This window comes from Uloborus diversus, chromosome 4 (genome assembly GCF_026930045.1).
Source record: "Uloborus diversus isolate 005 chromosome 4, Udiv.v.3.1, whole genome shotgun sequence".
Taxonomy (NCBI): domain Eukaryota; kingdom Metazoa; phylum Arthropoda; class Arachnida; order Araneae; family Uloboridae; genus Uloborus; species Uloborus diversus.
In genome coordinates, this window is record NC_072734.1 from 52450676 (window position 1) to 52474806 (window position 24131).

The 24131-nt window shown below is 32.9% G+C and overlaps 2 protein-coding genes across 4 annotated transcripts in view; one reads left to right on the forward strand and one right to left on the reverse strand.

The window, feature by feature from the left end:
- LOC129221602 (GTP-binding protein 1-like) overlaps positions 1–2401 on the reverse strand; it is a 35214-nt gene extending 32813 nt beyond the window's left edge. The window contains exons 1-2 of one of the 3 annotated variants that reach the window (XM_054856122.1): positions 2273–2401; positions 1409–1603 (exon numbers count right to left, since the gene is read on the reverse strand). In XM_054856122.1, coding sequence (XP_054712097.1) covers positions 1409–1537 — 129 coding nt within the window. In that variant the 5' untranslated portion in view covers positions 1538–1603; positions 2273–2401. Of the gene's footprint in view, positions 1–1408; positions 1604–1923; positions 2250–2272 lie in introns of those variants that run through there. The other 2 variants (XM_054856121.1, XM_054856123.1) reach the window with 2 other exon arrangements.
- Positions 2402–2611: 210 nt separating this feature from the next.
- Positions 2612–24131, forward strand: part of LOC129220021 (RAD50-interacting protein 1-like) — a 53594-nt gene continuing 32074 nt past the window's right edge. The window contains exons 1-7 of the mRNA XM_054854349.1: positions 2612–2838; positions 5991–6229; positions 6648–6821; positions 6947–7081; positions 11144–11288; positions 16395–16508; positions 16789–17011. Of these exons, the coding sequence (XP_054710324.1) occupies positions 2695–2838; positions 5991–6229; positions 6648–6821; positions 6947–7081; positions 11144–11288; positions 16395–16508; positions 16789–17011 (1174 nt within the window). The 5' untranslated portion in view covers positions 2612–2694. The remainder of the gene's footprint in view (positions 2839–5990; positions 6230–6647; positions 6822–6946; positions 7082–11143; positions 11289–16394; positions 16509–16788; positions 17012–24131) is intronic.

The window sequence follows — 24131 nt, forward strand, 5'->3', positions numbered from 1 at the left end:
GTAATGAAATTGAAGCGTATTTTTGTCCCACACGTGACAGTGGAATGGCCCTGATAACAAAAAAGCAGGATGGAAATACAGTGAAACTTCTTTAGAGCAACCACAATCCATTCAGCGAAAAAACAGTCATGAAGATAGATGGTCTCTCAAAGAAGTGTCTGTCAAATTAAAATCTTTAATAGGATTTTCCCAAAATAGTTTTCTGGAAATATTATAAAATAAAGAAACATGAAAATTGTCTTTGCCTACTTATTGAATAGTGTATCATAAGCACTTTACTACATATGCATTTTTTAAAGTTTCTTAAAATATGAAGAAATCTCAAATTGTTTCATATATTTTCTGATTTAATATTTATCTCTCTAGAAAATGTTTTCATCCGACTTCTATATGCACCAAGATGCTTGAAAATCTTTCATGTTTTACGAATTTTAATTTTATCTTTTAAAATTTTATTAATTTGAGTTTTCCCACAACCAAAAACATCTGCTAACTTTCTTTCTGAATTTCCTTTTTTTTTTTGAAAGACTCAATCACTTCTATTCGCTACTCAAACCTTAATGTAACTTATTTATTAAACATGTTTTAAGCACTAGCTTAGACAAGAATTTCGGCTAAAGTGCACTGTCATTCATGAACGCACATATGCAAAATTTTAAGGGGGGCTCAGATATTTTCCCCATGGTTTACAAGATACTTTCCCCATGGAAACCTATTTCAGTACAGATTACAGTTATTAAAGTTTGACATTTTTAATTAATTATTCATTAATAGCTGGAGAAGAAATGTTTTTACATTTTTGCAAAGAAAAAACAAGTGAAAGCTAGGAAGTTCTAATTTCTAAAGGGGATTGAGCCACCACTTGCCCCCCTATACGGACGCCCTTGCTGTCATTCTTCCTGTACGCTCCTAAAATTCACATCAAACATTTTACCAAGGGATAGATAGACCCTAGGGATTATCAGCAATGTGACTTTTTACATATCATTCCTGCCTTGCACCTGTTGCCCATCAGCAAACAATACGTCAAGATTGACTGATCAGTTTGAAATGTTGCTAATTGATTCCAAGTCCATTCATACAACTCCATTATTGAAATACATATGTGCATTGACTTGAAACTAATTATTTGGTTAGCAAAATATGGTCGTATAATATTTCTAAAAAAACTTCAAAACAAAGTCAAAAAAATGAAAATTCATATTTGACATTAAAAATGATATCTTTTAAGTTTCAAATCAACACCTAACTGCAGTTTTTTTTAATCAAAAGCTGTGGAAAATTTAATCAGTTGAGAATTTCAGATGAGCGAGTTCACTGAGACAATGTATTATAATACATTGTCTTAATTTATACTTAAAAAATAAACATAATGATGAAGTTTAAGTTGTTAAACATCATTACCTACCTTGTCGTTCAAACTGGAAACAACATCATCATCATTTACTTTTTTTTCGGGGACATGATTTTCATCTTCATGAAAAATTTCATTTAAAGTCTTCACAGTATTAGGTGTTTGATCCACTACTGCAGCCATACTTAATGATTACACAAACTGTAGCATAGAAATTACTGCAAAATGCAGCGAGTTGCATTGAATTACCTAAATCAAGAATTACAAATATTTAAGAGAACGCAAGATTAAAGCATAAAATTTCAAACTCTTGAAAAATGTACATTTCTGCTGCGTTATTCACTTAAAATCTAAGCATGAACCATAATATTTTTTTCCTCCCTCTTTTTTCAGAAGCAAATTCAGCATATGTTTGAAATGAAAACTTCTTAAGCCCGAAACTAACTACAAAATAAGATATATTCCTTCTGTCAATGTCGATAACAAACGGAAAACAATTGAGCGAAGAAAAGAACTTTAAATTGAGCAAAGAGTAAAAAAATATATTCGTTAAAAGATTAATAACATACAAAAGAAAATTAGTAAAATGTCACCCCTTTCACTCATAGTAACAAGACGAAGCTTCTGATGACAAGCACAGGAAACAAACAACCAATGAAAACAAACTCAACAAAGAGCAACTCTGTTCTGTCGCACTTACTGTAGAGAATTTCATCATCCCTTTTGGGGTTTATCTTTTAAATTTTTATCAATAGATGATGAAACTTTCGGCTAAGTTGCTTGGACACTACATGTGCGATCCTGGTATAGATTTTCAAAACACGCAACGTGTCACTTGTGCTTACTGTGCCACCATTAAAGCAACGAAAGTAAAACCTAGACCTAGAACTACAATAAACACTTCAACGAAATCTTCACCTGATCTTTCCAATGTATACAAATAGAAATCGAAAGAAAAATTTATGAGCCAAAAATAGTGTCGACATGTCACGTGATGACAACAAAAAAAATTTCTGCTGTACTGTTGTGAAGTTCTCTTTAAACTGGAAATTCGCTTTAAAAAAACGTTAAAAAGTATTTCAGTAATCGAATAATTTGTGAAAAAGTCAAGAGATTTTTAAAAATAATGCTTAAGAAGAAATAATGCAATACAATAGGATTTAAGCCTTTGTAAAAAAATATTTATTTACGATTTACACATTTTTTAACTTTAACCACAAATCAAAAATCATTACATCATCATGATGTCTGCTTTAATATTTTTTCTTTTCTGAAACATTTCTGAAATCTTATTCACATCCAACAATCTATCATCAATTTACTTAATTGAACACTGAGGAATGATGGAAAGCAAATCATCGATAAACACGTTAAATGTGGTAGAATTTCTCAATTCTGAATTTGGTGATGATTTAACGAAATTAAGTAAACTGCAAGAAGTTTTGGACCGAATCGAAACCTATGAAAGGGAATTGGAAGAAGAAGTTAGTTCTTCTATTTTGCTTGACATTTTTAATTTAAGGAACTTTTTTAGTGTAACTTACTTGTAATGTTAAAATCTTACATTTATTCAGTGGTCGGAAAACCTTTTTTTTTTGTAGCGAATTACATTTGCAACTACGTGATTACAAATGTAGTCAACTACTTTTCTTAAAATGTGGTGACCACAAACTACTTTTGAGATGTGGCCTCTACTTCGCTATATTTTAAAAATTAAAGAGTAAAAAGCATACACTCACACACCGTCTGAGCATTGAGAGAAATAATTCGAAAAGTGTTGTTGAATAGTAAATTAGATAATTTGGCCATGGAACAGTACTAAGATCGATCTATTCTTTATTTCTTTCTCTTTTTGAGTCATATTGTCATTATAAACCATTTTTTACAAATATTCGCTGCAAGAAAGAATTTAAAAAGTTGAAAGAATTCAACCTTCAAATTTTTAATTCTATCTTGCCGATATCGAATATTTAATTCAAGAAGTGCAACCTTGCTACTTAAAAATGTAAATAACAGCAGTAGTAGTTTGTTTTGCATTTTACAAGCTCGACCACAATTATTCAACCTCAGCGGCCATGGTGGGTTGATGAACAAAGTCTTTGGCAGTACAATAATTAATGGGCAGTGCATTAATTTTCAGAGCAGCATGCCTTCACCGTGAGCCACTTTTGCTGGAGCCATTCCAAGTTCTGAGGGCACTTTTAATTTTCCTGAAACAGAAAAGAGGAGGCAATTCAAAATCATTAAAAAAAAAACACGCCTCAGTTCTTCTACTTCCGCTCAAAACAGACAATCTGCCAACAATATGTCCTTGAAATAGAATGAAGGGAGGAGCAAAAAAGTTAAATCAAAAAGCCAACTAACCAAAAATTTTGGAGGGAGAAATTTTTTTTTTTAAAATTGATATCTCTGCTATTTAAAATCATATACGTTTGCCATCTAGTCGAACACATAGCCTAAAATAATACAAATCTATTAATACCTGTTTTGAAGGTCAGTGCCCTGCTGTTAACCAGGAGTACCTGTGATGTTAATAGATGCATACAGTGAAACTTCGGTGAGTCGAACTTCAATGAGCCGAAAACTTGGAAAAGCCCAAGGGAATCTTTATTCCCGTCTAACTGAATAGATAATTAATGTTATTTATTTTCGATAAGCCGAATTTTAATAAGTAGAAATATTCTATGTCAAATTCTATTTTATGACTGTCGTCAAAGTTTCTTTGTTAAAATAACTCTTTTAGCCGAAATCGTGTTTGTTTTTTTCCTCCCCAAAAAGTACGAACAAAAAGAAAGAAATCCGCGCCATTACATAACATCAAAAGGCGCTTTGACAAAGTGGCTCTAATGCATCTCTGAAACCAATTAGCTACTTGTGCATAATTTGGCAAGGTTTTTTTTTTTTCATTTTGTTTTAAAGTATTGTTGACTTAATTTCTTTCAGTGGAAAAGAAAAACCTTAAGCTCTGATTTAGTGCAGCCAAAAATGAGATAAAAAAAATAACAGAGAGAGGTGTGTCTGTACATTCGAGATTTTAGAAAAATTCCATTTTTGCGTAAAGGGGGAAGGAAGGATGGAGGGTTACGGAATAGAAGAGCTAGTTTAGGGATTTTACGGTAATCTACAAAGCTGCTGATCTTTCCAAGACTGACTTTTTTCTTTTGTTCTAATAGAAATAGAATGTTGCCCTGTTTCATTGATTCCTGAAAGTTTAGAATCAAACTTTAAAATAGGATAATAGAAAATTTAAAATTTTAAGCTTCCAAGAAAAACTTAAGTTTGATAAGTAGGTATGGCATTAGAGTTTTACACCAAATTTTCAATAATTAAAAAAAAAACAGTTTGGGTTGGCGGTACAAGGAAAAAAAACAGTGCAAGAAAAAGCAGATGTATTGCGCATTTTTACACAATCTTGTCCGAATGCTTTCAACTCTCTCTTGATGCTTTAACAGTGTCCTAGGACTATTTAATTAATGAACAGATTTCTGTTCAAAGCAATGTTTGATAAGAGATTTTTTTTTAAATATCTTTTTCGATAAGTAAAAATTATTATATCCTACACAAAATTATAAATTCATTTTCCAACCTGTACAAACTCTTGAATTTATAGAATTATAGTGTACGTTAATTTTGTCAATTATATACAAGGGCAAATCAAAAAGTCTTTGCTCCTATTTTTTTAGCCAAAATACCGCTGTGAATACAAAGCAAACACATACATTTTCGGGCAGTGACCGTTCCTTGAACCGTACCAGCCGTATCTCCTTTTTGCTTGGAAGAGCGGAGCTGCTATCAGTCATTTAAGATGACGGTTGTTCGTCCGACATCCACAACTTATGAGCAGCAAAGTGTTTTTCGTTTTGTATGGAGCAAAGGACAAAAACCCATAGCGATTCACAGGGAAATGCACCTACAGACCTTGCTCTAGTGTTTTTCACGTTTTCGCACCACTAAAGAAGTTTCTGGCAAGACAGAGATTCACATGTGACGAACAAGCCAATCGGACGGTGGTTTCTCAGGCAGCCAGAAGAATTTACCACAGTGGGATCTCTAATTTAGTATTGCAATGGGACAAAGGTCTGAACCGGTGTGGTGACTATGTGGAGAAATAATGTAAGGTACATAGTGCAAGTGCACTACATATTTTTGTAGATACCTGTATGTACCTGGTTTTGATGAATAAAAAATAAGTGCAAAGACTTTTTGATTTGCCCTCTTATCTCGCTGCCTCAGAGCAACAATAAGGCATCTAATCTCAGAAATAGCAGTAAGATATTCTACTAATCCTTTGAGGCGAAGATATTATCTTTGATACATTATTCTATCACTTTTTTTCTTCATATTATGAATTTAATAAGTTTCGGTGATGGTATTTAATTTTATTCTGTCGTTTTGTATTCATATTCAATAAGCCGATCTTTCGATAACTCGAATTTTTTTCACATTCCCTGCAACTTTTCGTATTCCCTTTTTAGTAAGTAAGATACTACCATGATAGTATATTTTCATAAATATATGATTGATTACTGGATAAATGTTTTATATTCATAGTTGATTCATAGGTAGGATATTTGTGCATATTTTAAAGTTATTTTTTATATTTTGGATTAAATTATCTAATGACCAAATGTTTCAGGTAAACCCTTCAAGTTTGGATCATGCCCATGTGGCTAATTATGGTAAAAAAGCAGAAGAAGCATTGAAAAATATTAAAGATTTATTAGAAAAACAGGAGGCTTTGCACTCTTTAATTGAAGATGAACTGAAAACTGCTGAACCAATTAAGCAACACTTTGAACCAAGGATTAAAGAACTAAGGGACACAGAATGTCTTCTGAATTACTTGCAGTGGATTTTAAGAATTGAAGACAAAAGGTAAGGAGAGGCAGAGGGGACATGATTCAGTTCTTTAAATTTAACAATGTATATGATGTTAATGGGTTAATTTTTTGCACAGAATGCATGAGTAGGGGGTCATTGTTTTAAACTTAAATCTCAGGCTAATCTGGAAATTAAGAAAAATTATTACTTTAAGGGTTGTGTGGGGGGGGGGGTGAGGGGGCTCTTGGAACAGCTTACTGGAAGAGGCTCTAATGGGTAAGGGGATGGATAGCGTTGAGAGGGCCATTAATCTTTATTGGAGACTTAACAACTGACTAAGACTCGTCTAGCTGGGCCCAGAACCCGTTGCTGGTCATCACATTTGTATTTTTACTAAAAAAAATTTATCAGCTCTCCAACTATGTACATTATTTAATTTCAATTTCAATGTGTTTTTTAATTTCAATTTCAGTTCTCAAATAGAAGAAACTTTAAAAGGAGGGGTATCAGATCAGCTTATTGATATTTATGAAGAAATTCAAAGCATTTGGAAGAAGCTTAAAGCATCTAAATGCAAAAATGTGGTTGAGTATTCTAAAAAGACGATGCTATATTGGCATGAAATATTGCTCGAAAAATTTGGATGGTAAGCTCTTTTTTGTATTTAGTTTTTCTTAACATATTTAAATTTTATGAACTAATTGCTTGACGAAACTTATCAGTGATTATTGATTATGCAGATGCTGTCTTTATTTTCTTTTATCTTTTCAGTGAGTTCAAAAAAGTATTTGAGAGCTTGAATTGGCCAGTTCTTTCTACAAATTTATCTACACCTCTAAATCAATCCTCAGAGGCTTTAGTCAGGTTTAATCAACTTTTTATGTCGGTTTACAAAATTGCTCTACCGTATCCTTACTTTTGCTGATGTGTGTGTAATGTTAATTACGTGAAAAATTCATATCACACATAATGAAAATCACCTTTATATTATACAAGTAAACAAAGGAGGGATGAAAGGGAGGGGCAATGGGGGCAATCGCCCCTCCCTTGAGGAACCTTTCACTGTAATTTTTTTACTGAATTGAGGTCCTAAAACGAAAGTGTAGAACATGTTTGATATAATGTTGAGGAGGGGAAAAAGCGATTCTAGACATGTACCTCCGGTACTTTTTTGGAACTGAATTCCAGAAAACGCAATTTTAGATGACTTTGGATGATGTTAGAGGGAGTAGGTTTCTATATATTCCACTGGAATTTTTGTGAAATTGATTTTTCAAAACACAATTTTAAAAATATTCTACCAATTGAAAAGGAAAGGAATAGCTTTGGGAAGCACCTTGGCTAAATCTCAATATTTTAGTTTTTTTAATAAAACTGATGCGGCATCTCCCCTCTCCCAAAAAGCAGGTGTAAATCAGATGCGTAATGAGAGAGAAGATAAAAAAAATCGCCCCCTCCTTGAACATTTTCTGGATCTATCCTTGCAAGTAATTGTCTGTTTATTAATCTTGAATGCGTAAAAGCACTCTAAACAATTTCTTCCAAGTTATTAGGATTATATTAACTTATAACCAAGTTATTAGTTTTTAGAATTAAAGAAATTATGTTTAAAAGTTGAAATATTATGTGTTTGAAAAATATGTGTGAGCTACTCCAATGTGATTCGAAATTCATGCAATCAGTTATAAAATATTATATTTAAAAAATACTATTAATTTTCAATGTAATTTATTTAGCTTTCTGGCAGCACTAAACTTTTCAGTGTGACAGAACATTTTTATTTTGATATTCCATACTAACTGACACTTTCAGTAGCTTTTACTTTGTTGTGTTGTATATTTTTCCCCCCTCAGGATCAAAGAATTTTTGATATTGAGCACAATTTTCCTACTCTTTTGTTTAAAATTGTTTTTGGAGTTCAGAATACCCAATTTCTTAGTATTTCTGCACCCAACAACACAAGAATCCTTGACAAATATCTAGTTTTCAAAAAGGAAATGTTGGAGATTGGAGAAGTCAACGCCCATCTCTTATGGGCTTGTAGGAAATAGACAAAGTCAAAAGCAAAATATTGAGCTCAACTTTAAAGGGTCTCAGAAAACTGCCATTACCAATGGATTTATCGAAGGGAGCAACTTGCAGAGCTCTGAAGAAATTTGTTTCATGCTTAAGGTAAACATATTGGTAGTGGCCAGTGCTTCAGTATTGGCCACCTTAAGGTTTATATTTGAAAAAATAGGATTCGAGGTCTCCTAATGGATTCAAACGTGCCGGAGGTATTACCTCCTGCAGGTTTGAATCCATTGGGAAACCTGTAATCCTAATTTTTCAAATACAAACCTTAAAGTGGCCACTACTGAAGCACTGCAAAGCACTGACCACCGTGGTGTGTTTAGCTTAAAGTACTTGTATTATTCAAGAACTGAAAGCTCTTGATTAAATTAAGCAATTAAGTTGTTGTTGATGGCCAAGGCAATTCATGAATGGAAATGGAACTGAAAAGTTGATTCTTCATTCTTTATAGATGAAGCTTAGGCTATGGTAGTGATCAAAATACAAGAATTTGGTGTACCAAAACCACACCTTATTTGTGAAAAGGATATGCATTTGCCGAGAATTTCTATGCCTGGGAAAAATCCATCTTGATCCGGCTATAAACAAAACACTGCTGAAAGTCAGTGTGCCGTGCATGGAAAATAAAAATAAAAATGGTGGATCTTTCTGAAAAATATATTATGGACAACAAGCTAATTAATTGGTATTTAAAATAACAGTATTTTTAAATACAATATTATATAATGGGTTGGGTTTTTAACTGGTTATGTTCACCAGTTGGTGCACTTGCGTCAACTGTAAAAATTCACATGTGTCAACAGTAGCATAACTAGGGGTTGGCAGAAGTGGCTCTCGCAAGGGGCGCTGCAGCCGGGGGGGGGGGCAGTATTTCAACTGATAAAAAAAGAATTAGAGTGTTTTTATATAAATAAAATTAAAAATAAAATTCGCAAGAAGGTAGGGTGCAAGCAAGAGCTAGAGGGGAAAAAAAAAATCCTTATTTCTCAAAAAAGGGGGGGGGGTACCTGTGGCGAAAAATGTCATTCCGATTCATTGAGTTAGCTTAAGTTTTTAGCTAAGCACACAATTTGTATCCTAGGGAGAGGTAGTTGAGGGCATTCTATGCCGGATGTTTTTTTTGGGGGGGGGAAGGGGGCGAAATTTTGTCGTGTTATAGCTTGAAGTGTATAATTTTTCTTAGGCTAAGTATTTACTCTCATTATAAAAAATAATCTAAGCATAAAAAGCCTTATTTGAACAAAATATTGGTAGGCCTTAATTAGCGAGTATATAGTGCTTTTATTTTGCCTGTATGTAAATGGTCGTGTTTTTTAGTCAATTTAGATTAGCAATGCTTTTTGTATTTGCTTTACTTTCCTAATTTTAAAAGAATTTTTTAAATGCTTTGATTTTTATTTGGAAAAAAAAATAATTTTTCTTTCTTTTAGTAAATGTGTTTATGTTTATATTATACATTCTCCTATTGGTTTGAAACAAGTTCTATTAAAAGTTAAAGCTGTTTTGAAAAAAATAAATAAATACATTACTATAAACAAAACTGAAAAATATTTATTCTCATTTAATTCAAGAACATACATTATTTATATTTATTACTGAACTGCAAATACTATTGGTTTTATTGAATTCATGTGAAATGGTGTGGGGAGAACTAAAATTTTTGGAAAGGGGAAAATTTTTAATTTGCCGAATGAAATCTCAATTTTACTGAGTGATAAAATTTGAGAATGAGCACATATACATACATTACATCTACTGTGAAGGAACATTGGGCATCATTGAAAACTATTCAAACAAAAAAGCATTTAATTTGCAATACTGTCTCCTAATTTGTCGAATCAATTAGTCCATGTCCCCCCCCCCCCCCACCAAAAAAAATGGGAGGTCATTTTGACATCCAGTGACTTCCCATCGAGGCGACCCTGCAGGGGGGGGGCAATTTCTTAAGTTCGCCAGGGGCCCCAGCCCCCATAGTTACATCACTGTATGTGTAGAACCTCAGTTATCCAAGCTAATTGGGATCACTGTTGCCTCAAGATGTCAGGAAGTAGTAACTTTGTATAAAATTGTTTCAGGATTGCAAATTTTTAAAATGTGTTAGTTAAAATACATTAGAATATTTGTAACGGATAAAAATTAACAAGTAAAAATAATGTTTTACAGTTAAAAAACTAAAATAGGAAAATAACTTGTAGTAAGTTTTAAAAAGTCAATTGGTTTTTTTTACAATGCAAGTTCAAATACTAACAGATAATTTTGAAAAATTATAAAATTTCTAGAAAATAATTTTATTTTTAAATTGAAAATTCATTAGATTTACATTATTGTTGTTAAATCTGTTACCATTCTTTGCAAAAGTCCCACATTTCTGGCAATAGCCCCCCACGCAATATTTTAAGCAAAACAATTTCTATTAGTGTAGTTAGTATCTGTCACCTGCTCTAAAAATGTTTTTTTTTTTTTTTTTTTTAATGTTTCTTAGAAATTAGTTTTTGAGGCATAAAAACGGGCAGAGAAATAAAACTCCTCGTCCTTTTAAAGTCTTACGTATCTAGACAAAAAAAAAAGACCCAATTATCGGCTTGGTTAACAGAAACCTCGGGTAATTGAGTTCCTACTGTATTACAAAACTTATGATTCACTGTAATAACATTAACAAATTTCTGTTCTTTATTGATGTCTCATTTAAAGAGAATAATTTCTGAGTAATTTAGGCTGATATGTTGAATGATTGCTGTTTCTCATGTTTAATGACTCTTGCACATCTGCTGGGCAGCTAGGAAAATTTTGAATTAACTTTAACTTAATTATGTTTTTGAATGAAGATGAAATTTTATTTTGAACTTTGAAATAATGTCAGTTTTATTTTTGAAAGTTGTTCCTTAACTTATGCAGAGATGAATACACTAAAACATTAGACATTGTGGAAGGAATTGAAGATCCTTCAATTTTATTACCTTTACAACTCATGTTACAGCCCCTGCAAAAGAGGTTTGCCTTTCATTTTATGGGCAACAAGCCTACCAACAGGCTTGACAAGGTAATTTTGTCATTTTGTTTTCATTTAGAATTTTTAAAAATAGAAATATTTTATCATCTTTGAAATGTTGTAGTTAAGAGCCTTGATTTTTATGTTAAAATTCTTTAGAAAATCTTCAACATTTTTTATATGAAATTTTTTAATTCTGTCAAGAATTACAAAGATTTTGAAAATTAACCATTTTTCTAACTTTGGCATAGATAATTGCTCTTATGTCATATGCATAGTGATGTGGATCGGGTAAATACCCAGCGGGTAGGTAAATATTTTTTGGGTATTTACCCGGGTATTTACCCAAGGCCTGGGTAAATACCCAAAAATTGGGCATTTTACAAAAAATGCAACAAGTGAATGGGATTTTGTTTTTAAATCTAAATATTAAATAATTGGTAAAACTGATACATACACATGTATAACACTTTATAATATTTTTATTGAAAAATTTGATGAAATTATGAAAGAAACATATCGTGAACCAAACAAGCTTTCTTTTTAATGTCATAATTGGCGAAGTATAAGCAATTCAATGATGAACTTCAGGATTTCAAAATCACAATCTAGGTTAGTCATATCAAAAAGGAAAAAAAAAGAAGAAGCATGAGGGATGTTTGGAAGAATAAACTGAGAAGTTATTGAGACTATGATGTTATTTACTTATTTTACTGCCGTTTTAGGAATAACGTGGCAAATATAGAAACAGTTTTCACATTAATAATAAAAAAAAAAATCAAAATATTGTTTTCTGTTGCCTTGCTCATTTGCATTTGCTCCCTGGTATTTCATGATGAAAATTTATTCAAACTATTTTTAATACATGCAATTAGTGATGTAGGGTGGGAAGGTAAATATTTTTTTGGGTATTTATCCGAAGGCAGGGTAAATCCCCTAGAAATTGCGCATTTTGCAAAAAAAAAAAATTAGGTGGTATCAAAAGGTGATGATTTTTTTTAACATAAAACGTAAAATGAAAGATTAAAAATATAAGAATTTACATATTATACTTTTTTTAATTAAAGGCTTAATGAAATCTAAGGCTTAATGAAAAAATGAGATGCAGAATACGCTTGAACACTTGAGCTAGTTTTGGAGGAAATTTTTGCAAAAGATATAGTCTAAATAAGGAGGTAGTAATAATAAATTGAGCGGCATTTCATTACATTTTGATGTCATGCAGGGACATATTACTGGGTTAAAAAAAGACTAGGACCATAAAAAATTGGATGTTTGTTTTTTTTTTTTTGTAACCAGTTAAGCTTTTTACTATAGTAAAATAGCTTTTTATATCTGAAATTTGGCTATCAACATTGATTAGGCATATCCAATACATTTAATTTGAATATCATATTAGATTGCTAAGTTGTTTCACACAATAATTCTTTAAATATGTGATCAAAATACAATTTTGGGGCAAAAATTTATTGTTTTGTATATGGTTGGTTATGTACATTGTGGAATGCATACAGAAAAGTATTTTAGTTGAATATAAATTTTTGAAATAAATACCCAGGTAAATATCCATTTTGGGTATTTACCCGGGTATATACCCTGGGTATTTACCCTTAAAAATAAATACCCGGGTATTTTACATCACTACATATGCACTATGCTAATCTAACGAAGGTAAATCTTCATCAATGATATTTTTCCCCCTGAAAAAATATCAACAAAAATATAGAATAACTATATAAAAAAAAAGAAAAAACATGATTTGATCTATCAACCCATCAAAGTTTCAAGAAAATACCTCAATTTGCTCTGCAATTTTTGAGGAACAGGAATGTTTCACAATTATGCATTTTTTCCTGCCATCAACAATACTTTTTTTTTTTTTTTGTCGCATGTTGGATGATCAAAAATTGGTGACAGTTGAATCAACTGCAAAGTGGCCATTCTATTATAGTGGGTAAGACAGCACATTTTCAAAGGTTTCTTAACTATTTTTATATTTTCACCATAAATACATAAAATGTGTTTCACTAATTAAGATTTTTGCATTGTCCTTAAATTTTAGGCAATAACCATTCTATTTTTCCTACATTGGAAATAAGGACAAAAAGCATCAATTCGTAGTTTATAGCAACTTAAGATTTGGCAACAAATGAAATGCAATTTCTTAGTTATCAAATTCTTTTCTAAGGCATTGCTTAGAAACTGTGTTTTCAAACATTTTGGCATTCGTCAATTTAAAGAAACTGGGCAGAGTGCCGATAGGCTCCAGTATAGTAAGGCAAGGCTTAATTTTAAGTATTTGGTACGGGTTTCAGGAAAAGGGAATTGGAGCAAAGGCTAGCAGATAACATTGACTAACTAAACTAAAGATAACTAAAAGGTTTTTTGCTTACGCAAATTCTGGGAAAGCTCGAAGTATTCAAATTGAGCCCCTGGTTGATGAGCATGGAAATTTGTTTCAAAACGATAGGGATATTGCAAATGTTCTTAACTTTTTTCTAGTGTGTTTAACAATAACTGTCTCAACACTTGACACTAACCAGATACAAGCTATTATACAGCTTGAGGATTTTGTGTTTTCCAGGGAGGAGGTTCTATTTCATTTGAAAAAAATTAAAGCACCTAAAGCTCCGGGACCTGATAATATTCATCCAAAAATTTTAGCTGAATGCGCAGAGGAATTCGTGGATGTTATTTTAAATGTTTTCGATGCATCTTATAACTCGGGGACATTGCTTGAGTACTGGAAGCTGGCTAACATAACGCCACTCTTCAAGAAAGGGTCTAAAGGTAATGCAAGGAATTCTAGACCTGTAAGTCCGACTTCAGTGGTTTGTAAAATTTTTGAAAGTTTGATCAAGATTAAGATTGGGAATTTCTTAGAGACTAATAGTATGTTGACTAGTTTGCAGTATGGTTTCAGGAAAGGTAAAAATTAATTTATTAACTAATTTATTGCATTTCTAGAACAAGGTTACCTTGGCTTTAGATACCAAAAAGTGTGTGATATTGATTATATTGATTTTTAAATAGCTTTTTATAAGGTACCACATGCTGCTCTTCTCAGCAAACTAGCTGATATAGGAATAAGAGGAAAAACTTTATGTTAGAAATTAGCTCACTAGAAGGAAGCAAAGAGTAGTTGTGAGGGGAAATCATTCTAAATGGAGTGATGTTTTTTTAGCTGGGCTCCTCAGGGATTAGTTTTAGGGCCTCTTCTGTTTATTATTTTTATGAATGACATTGATAAAAATATTTCTGGAAACATTAATTGTTTTGCTGATGATGTAAAAGTTACGGGGATTGTAGAGAATGAAGAACAAGTAAAACAGCTTCAATAGGAATTATATCATATTACTAAGTGAGTGGATAGGTGGGGTATGGCAGTTAATGTAGGGAAATGTCAAGTGCTACACTTAGGTCATGGAAATAAGCATGAGAGTTGTTATTTACAGGGTTCGGTCATTAGTCAGACAGAAAACCTTATTGATCTGGGTATCTTAATAAATCAGTGATTCAAGTTTTGTCAACAGTGCAGCATTGCTAGTAACAAAGCCAACAAAATGCTTGGGTTTATCAATAGATCTATTTCAAACAAATCTAAGAAGGTTTTCTGCCTTTGTATAGGAGTTTAGTAAGACCTCATTTGGAGTATGCTGTTCAGTTTTGGTCTCCTTGTCTCAAGAAAGATATTTCTGTATTGGAAAGGGTTCAGAAAAGGGTTACTAGACTTGAAAGTCAGCTTTCAGATTTAGACTATGATAACAGGCTTAATAGGCTTAGTATGTATAGCCTGGAGCAAAGGAGAGTCAGAGGGGACATGATTCAGTTGTTTAAATTATCAAAATGAAAGATGTTGACGGTTTAAATTTTTGCACGGAAAGCAGGACAAGGGGTCATTGTTTTAAGCTATTTAAATCTCAGGCTAACCTGGAAATTAAGAAAAATTACTTCTTTAGTAGGGTTGTCGGCACTTGGAACAGCTTACCAGAAGAAGCGGTAATGAGCAAGGGGGTGGGTAGCTTCAAGAGGGCCATTAATCTTCATTGGGGACTTATAAGCTGACTAGCACCAGCCTAGCTGGGCCCAGAGCCTGTTGCTGGTCATCCCATTTGTATTGTATTGTATTACCTCTCGGAAAATGCAATGCCAGATGAGAAATATATTGCCAATCAGCTTTATTTCACAGTTTTTTTATATTGGTATATTTCAAATCCATATGGGTTGAATGCTCTTATTTTCGTTTTATACTGTTTATGTAGCGGTTGGTGATTTATGCGCCAATGTGAATTATATGTGTACAAAAATAACTAATTCACTTAGAATAAATTTGCTATGGCAAAAAAAAGTTGCTGGTGATGAGTAAATCATGTGCTCAAATATTTTTTTTTTAAAGATAATTAGAATGAATAAAAAGTTTGAAAAGAGAAACTGAAATTAATGCAAAATTAAAACTTTTAGAAAAACAGAGTAATTCACTAACTGCAATTATTGATTGCAAAATGTTAATTTATCAGATACAAATTGTTTTTTTTTTTTTTTAATTTTTTTTTTTAGGTTTAGTTCTTATGCAACCTTTTCTCATTTTTTCCACTCTGTTTTATTATTTATAAAATTCAATGCTGATGAATCTAGTCTTACATACAAATCATCTGTATATATAAATATGCTTTTGTGTTCAAAATTTAATTATTTTTGTAATTGATTTTCTTATTTACTTAATATATTGCTTCACCGAACAGCAGAATTTTTTCTAACTGTTTGAAGCACCAATTAAAATTACCAACACTGTATTAATTTTAGATAAGTCAAAACCAACATGCAGAAATGCTTAGAAAATAAGGTGATAATACTGGTACGTGCTACATGCGGATAATCCCAGAAAGTATGGAACACTTTTTCGTTAGCTTAAGTTTAGAATTTTTTTTTTTTTTTTTTTTAAGAAAGGGGTTTCTTCTCCCTCAACTAAGAAATAGTCAGCAGACTGTCTCATCAATCTGTGATGCATGTCTTTGCATTGCACAGTTTCTGCTATTGGGTTGCTGTATTTATGCATATGAAGTTATTCTTTGAAAATTATCTTTTTTTTTTCAATTACTTATACTATGCAAATCTGTAATTTAAAAGTTCTTTGCAAATTTTACTTTCATTTTTCAGCCTGAATGGTATTTGACGCAAATACTTACATGGATAACTGATCACACTATTTTCCTTGAGGAATCTGTTCAATCTCTCTTAGACAAAGAAGGCTTATCACGCTTCAATGCAAGAGTATGTTTTTAGTTCATATGCAGATATTTTTTATTGCCCTATGTGAACTGAATGATGCGTGTTTAATCTTCTGTTTAAAAAAAAATATTTTAAAAAAATTTCAATCATAACAGGGAAAGTAATTTAATTGTTGCTTGAACCTATTAAAAGTTGCATGAGTTTAATTTAACATTATTGTTTTTTTTTTATTGAAAGTACATATAAAAAATAAATTGTTTTAAAAAATTAATTTGTAAATATAAACTTAATAAAACCCTATTGTCTGTTAATTTTATTACAGATTCAAATAATGAAAGGTTTGGTCCAGCTTGCCATTGTACGTTTTAAGTCTGATCTTACATGTTTGATTGATGATGACCGGTTGTTCAGTCATGCCATAGATGAGATTTTATTATTTTCTCAAGAACTTCGAAATCAAGGCTATCCACCTAGTTATCCAAATTTAACTCAGCTTTTGACTGAAGAACCTTGCTTTACAAGATGGAGGTCTTTAGAACATCAAGGTATATTCAATTCCAGCAAAATTTTAAAATCTTCTCAAACAGTTTGTGAATACTGTAAAAAAATTAAAATGGTTAGAAATTACTACTCTTACTTCACATATTTGTAATTTTTTTCTAAGTGTTGAAATTTCCTACATTTTGAGTCTAAAACCATATACTTTTATATTAAGCCTGCTTTTTTCTCATAATGTGGAAATATTTTATTTCTTGATCATATTTGATGTTTCTTACACACACCTGTCAAGATTATGAACTTTTTAAAAGTTAACATGCATTGAAAGTGAACAGTCCCTTACAATTGGCCAAGAATCATTAAAATACAGTTTATTAGATAGCCACTATGTATTGAAAATTTTCACTATATATCAAGTGCAATTTTTTAATAAGTTGCTGCATACACCTAGCTATAAATTCATGCAGTTTATAAATTTCTATATCTCACACATGCATAGTAAAAAATAAGTCCTTTAAATGCTCACATTTTAACACATTTTCAATGTTTCATTTCAAATTTTCAGTACTATGTAGCTATGATATGGTGCTAAGTTTTCTGAAACTTTACTAAATTTTGAAGGAAACTCCTACTTGTTATGAGCCAAACACTTGCAAATGAAACTGTTTTCTGAAGGAAATGCCTATCTCTTTGTGAACATAAGTAATATTTTTGCTAAAATTATATAGAGCACATAGCAAGTGAAACTAATTCGAAATTTACAACAACTTCTAACTTTTAATGATCAGAACTAGCAAAGAAAAAATTTTTCTGCTTCTTCAATTTGTTCTTGATACCCTAAATTCATGTGTGACTAAATTTTTACTAGAAATGTGGGCCGACCTTTTATACAAGTTAACATGGTAATGATTTTGTTATTTCTCTGAAAATTGGGAATTTTGAGTGTGCAAATTTTGAAAGTTTGTGGATAGTTTCATATCGTGTGTTTTTGTTACTGTAAAATGTGAAATCTGGTAAATGTTGACATTGGCACATTAACCACTGAATGTCAACATTTGTGTACCAAAGATAGGCGCAAAAGACTGAATACATCTGATAATTCATCAATGAGAGAGTCAACATTCTCCAATTTCAGTTTTTCGCAGTTATTTATAAACTAGTATGTTGTGGCCATCACAAAACTTTCTTCTATATCTTTCTTATAATTCTGATCCCTCCCCATGCTTAATGAGGAAGCAATATTCCCAACAAACAAAATTACGCATGTCAAAACTTGACGACCATCCCAATTCCTGATTTATCTCCAAAGCAAGGAATGAAAATTGAAAATAATTTTAAAAGCCTTTCTTAAAATAATTGCAAACATTTATCTGTTAACAAACACAAGATGGCAACAGTTAAAAATTTTAAATCATTGAGATAATATTTCTGATCATTTCCATGCAGTTAAAATCACGAGATTTACGCAGACGACAATCTCTTAAGATTTATCTTTCTTATTGTTGCAATTGGAAAGCTATTTTTATTCACGTAAATAAAAAAAATCAGCCCCCCCCCCCCCATGGAGTGATTGGCGCCAAAATTCAACCAACCCCTGTTTACATATGGATTCATATTTATTCCAAATTTCATCCAAAACGTAGCATTACTTCCTGAGATATGGTACTTAAAATGGAAAAAAAAAGAGCGTTTGATTGCGCCACCCCCTTTTCAGTTGCTGACGGCAAAATAGAATCATCATCACATTACACCTCTCTTCAAGAAAGGGTCTAAAAGGAGTGCAGGAAATTATAGACCTGTGAGTCTAACTTCGGTGGTTTGCAAAATTTTTGAAACATTGATAAAAATTAAGATAGTAAATTTTTTAGAGACTAGTGATCTATTGACTAGTTTTCAGTACGGTTTCAGGAAAGGTAAATCTTCTGCAACTAATTTATTACATTTCTATGACGAAGTTACCATGGATTTGGACAATAGGAAGCCTGTAGATGTTGTTTACATTGATTTTCAAAAAGCTTTTGATAAGGTAACCACATGTTGCTCTACTTAGCAAATTAGCTGATATAGGAATAGGAGGGAAAACTTTCATTTGGGTAAAAAACTGGCTGACTGGAGGGAAACAAAGAGTAGTTGTAAGGGGAAGTTATTCTAATTGGAGTGAGGTTTTAAGAGGGGTTCCTCAAGGATCAGTGTTAGGACCTGTTTTGTTCATTGTTTTTATGAACGATATTCACAAGAATATTTCTGGGAACATGAATTGTTTTGCTGATGATGTCAAAGTTATGGGGAGTGTAGAAAATGAATCACAAGCAAATCAGCTGCAAGAGGATCTAGATCATATTACGGAGTGGGCTGATAAATGGGGTATGGCTGTTAATGTTGGGAAATGTCAAGTGCTACATTTAGGGCATGGAAATAAGTGTACAAGTTATTTGCAAGGTTCAGTCATTAGTCAGGTAGAAAAAGTTACTGATCTGGGCGTCTTAATAAGTCAGGATTTAAATTTCAGCCAACAGTGCAGCATAGCTAGTAACAAAGCCAATAAGATGCTTGGGTTTATCAATAGATCTATTTCAAACAAATCTAAAGAAGTTCTTCTGCCCTTATATAGAAGTTTGGTAAGACCTCATTTGGAGTATGCTGTTCAGTTTTGGTCTCCTTATCTTAAGCAAGATATTAATGTATTGGAAAGTGTTCAAAAGTGAGCTACAAGGCTAATAAATGGACTTTCTCATTTAGACTATGATTCCAGTCTTAGAAGGCTAAAAATGTACAGTCTTGAGCAAAGTAGAGACCGAGGGGACATGATTCAGTTGTTTAAATTTATTAAAATGAAAGATGTTACGGGACTGAAGTTTAGCACTGAAAACAGGACAAGGGGTCATTGTTTTAAGCTATTTAAATCTCGGGCTAACACGGATATTAGGAAAAATTATTATTATAGCAGGGTAGTGGAACCTTGGAACAGCTTACCAGGAGAGGTTGTAATGAGCATGGGAGTAGATAGTTTTAAGAGGGCCATTGATCTTCACTGGGGATTGTAAATTGACTAGGACCAGTCTAGCTGGGCACAGAGCCTGTTGCTGGTCGTCACTTTTGTATTTGTATTTTTTATACCCTCTAAGGGCTACTTGTCGATAAACTTTTGTTTGATTACCTTCATTATTTCTTGAGATACAGCTGTCACAATTGACGAAAGAAACGTTCTATAGCTCAACCCCCGTTTGAGCTATTGTCACCAAAATTGAATCAGGACCTGTATCTGTTAGGGGCAACATATGGACCAAATTTTGTTTGATTCCGCCAGTTACTTCCTGTGGAATAGCAGTCACGCAAAACTTGGATAAACATCCCATTGCTCCACCCCCCCCCCCCCCTTGGAGGAATTCGCGCCAAAAACCAATGGGCACAAGTTCACATAGAGGCACATATGTGTTCCAAATTTCGTTCGATTTCCTGCGGTAGTTTTTGCTGTAGAGCAGCCACAAAAAACTGGTCACACACATACGTGACACACACACACACAGACAGACCAAAAACGGTCGAAATGGACTCAGCACACCTCAAAACGTTTGAATTCTTCGAAATTCGAAAATTTGCACGAATCTAATACTTTCTTCTATAGGGTCTGGTGGGGGAAAGTGGTCAATAGGGTAAAGTGGTCATAATTCAAATAAATAGCTATAGCTTGGAAATTAATGTTGGAATGAATGTGAAAATTTTATTTTAGGGTAGTGCATTTAGAAACTACATTTTAAATACAAAATGTTACAACTGGCAAAATTTTATTTGGTAAAAAGAAATATTTTGTGTAAATGTGAAGATTTTTAAAATGTAAACAACTTTTTTAACTTCCTTGGGAAATTTTGTTTGTTAGAGTTATGAACAGATTGACTGCACAGGAAGCTTCCTACATGTCTCAAAAACTCTTACTCATTACCAGTTAGCTGAATATATTTTGAATGATTTTTTAGAACAATTTAAGTAAGATGGGGTAAAGTGGTCATAATATTAGCTTTAACGAATATTGTTCTTCTTAAGTCACTTAATATTTTAAGTATAAGGCAGATATTAACTAAATATTAATTTCACTTAATATGTATTGTTTTTAAAATAAACAGGGTTAAATATACGAGTATATACATATGTATACGCATATACCCGTGTAGGCACGTGTATATACGCATTCACATAAATGCACCAATAAACACTTATTTGGGTATCTGCAAGTATTTTTTATCTATACAGTTATACATTCGACTATACACGTATATACCCGCTTATGCTCGTATATATACAAACCCTTATATACTCAGGAAGACAGGTATATACGCGTATGTACTCGAGTAGACACTTACATACAAGCATATGCTATACATGTATACTAGGGTGGCCCTTAGCTATAGGGTATTTTTCGAAAGTTAAAATTTTATTGCTCCCAACCTCTTATCTTGTTCCAATGAATAATAAAGCAGGCTGTGTAAAATTTCTCTTCATTTGGACAATTTCTAGGGGTGCCGCAAACGACTTGAAGTTCAGCAAATCCTAGAAATCTCGTGCTTTTTTAACAATATTTAATTTTTCTTTACTAACACAACAGCTTTTAGAGGATAAATACATTTTATTATGACAAACAATTTCTACAGAACCAAAACACAGCGGGAACAAGCGAATGTTCAACATTATTTTTTCCTAAGTGAGGATTTAGTAGCAGTAGGATATCTTTTGCGATCTTCAGCAACAATTTGTAAAACAAATTGTTTTTCATTTTCATCTTTTGTAAGAATATTGTTGTATTCCTGAATTAGTTTGACCCCTCTTTCTGCAGCATCATTCACAACAATTATTTTATCAAGTTTTTCCTTTCCACTTGTGTAACCAGGGTCATCTTTCCAAGTTGAAGGATCTTTGTTGAGAAAATCAGAACTTACAGAAAATCGGGTGAGGAAATGTTTTGTAACAGGTGTCACAAAAGATGAAAATTCGTTGTTAATAAACTTAGAAAAATTGTTTTGATGTGGAATGTATCTCTTTTGTTGGTTTTCTGCTTCTTGCGATTCTTCATCTTTATCTGCTTCCAACATAATTTGTGCCATGTTTCTCTTAACCGAGGTTGGAACATTATCATCAAATAAGGATAGAGCCATAGTTTCAGGAGCTAAGTACCAGAGATGTTTTGAAAATTTTTTGAGAGCAACAATACTGATTTCTGTATCAATATCCTGGTAATCGATCAGTTGACGCATAAATAGGAAATCGTGATATGGAGCTTTAACTGCTTCCGGGGAGAGAAACCAAGATCGAACGTAGACTCGAGCAAGAAAAATACATATTCTTCTTAAAGAGTTCTTCTCCCTTTCAGATAAGGGAAACTGATCCTGAAATAAGTAAATCTTGAGTGCATAAATGGACTTTGACATCCACCTAGCATGACTTACAGCTCCTGGCTTACGAAATGATATTCCACACTTTGGAATCCCACCAAGAAATATCATACTTAATTCCAACAGTTCTCGGTAATCATCGCGCTGTTGTTTCCGAGCTGAAAGGTGTTGATCAAGAAATTCGAGCATGGTTGCACGAATATAATGAGGTACTTCATTGCTACCAGTGGTATAATTTTTTTTGTCGAGTTTTGTCCAAGTTTCTTTAAATCTTTTGAAAAGTGGCATGTCTGGACCAGAAGTTGCACTCATTAGAGAGTCAAAACATCCCTTTTAAAACTAACTCAAAAAATGTGATGACGACAAGGAAGGTACAGCAGATCACGATCAAACAATTTTTCTAGATTAATACAGGCACCATTTATTCGGCCTGTGTTGCTGGCTGTTGTATCACAGCAAAGTGCTTGAATTTTATCGTTTAATCCCCACTTTTCAACTGCTTCATAAATAGCCATGGCTTGTTCTTCTCCTGATGAGGATGGGATTTCAGGAACTCCCAACATTTGCTCCTTGCCTTGGAAAGTTACTATTATTGCCAGTCTGTCAGTTTTTTCGACTCCTGCAAGTGTTGGGAGCAATTTTCCATCCCAGTGTAAGACAAGCTCTTGGCAATCATTTAAATTAAATTTTTTCTGAATTTCCGCATGTCTTTCTTCTCTAAATTTCTTTCGGAGGCGTTGAAGAGAAGTTCGATTAATGATCAGGTCTTTAGTATCAAGTCCAAATGCTTCTGCAGCAGCTACCAGTATGTAAATTCCATTTCTATCTGTGATTTTTACATCTATCAAAAACTTCAGATAGACGAGGAGTAAAAAAATGCAATGTACCTCTAGTTTCTGCGTAAGTCGTACTGTCCGTACTCTCAAGTGTGTCTATATCAGTTTCTGGTAATTGTTTATCAATGACAGAAGAAGGGCTGCTACTGTCGTCAAAACCGTCACTGCTTGGGTTGCTTGAAACTATATCATAAGATGTGTCGACTAATTGTCGTTCCATTTTCTTCATAAGTTCGTTTCTTTCGGGCAACTTCTGTTCTGTTTTTCTTTGATTTCCTTTCTTCTTTTTGTGTTAATTTTAGTTCAACACCAACCATGGAGCCCGGTCTTCCTTTTTGGCGCTGAAGAATTAGAAATTTCCTATCTTCTTCAATTTTGATGTCTTCTAAAGCATTTGCATGAGCAATATCGAAGAGATCGTCCATAATTTCTTCAAAAGAATCTCTTCTCATTTTTCCTTTCCCTGAAGTTCTCGAAAAACTTTTCTGCAAATGTTTCCATTCATCATGGAGTTTGACTAACTTGTCAACGCAGTGATCCGTTCTTTTAGTGGGAATTCTTGCCTTTTGCCAAAAAACAGATACTTCTTGAATCACTAATGTTGCACTTTCTTTTTTTGTCATATTTACAACTTTTATATTGTAAAAAAAGACGCTCAAGACTTGTCTATTCGATGGTAGCTTTGCTCCAACAATTTGATTAGAAATGTTGCCAACAAGATCAATGTAGAAATCTTTTCTCAACTTGTTTAATGAGCTACCGGAAGACGTTGATGCCATTTTGCAAGTCGGAGTTGATAATGACACGAAAGTCAGGCGCAAGTTACCAGCAGCACTCTTGGGGGCTAAGGCCCCTAGGGGCTCTATTGTGGGCAGCTGCTCCCACGCTCACCCAAGGTCGTCTCTCACTCCGAAGGGGATGGTGGGGAAACGGTTAAGGGGGATGGG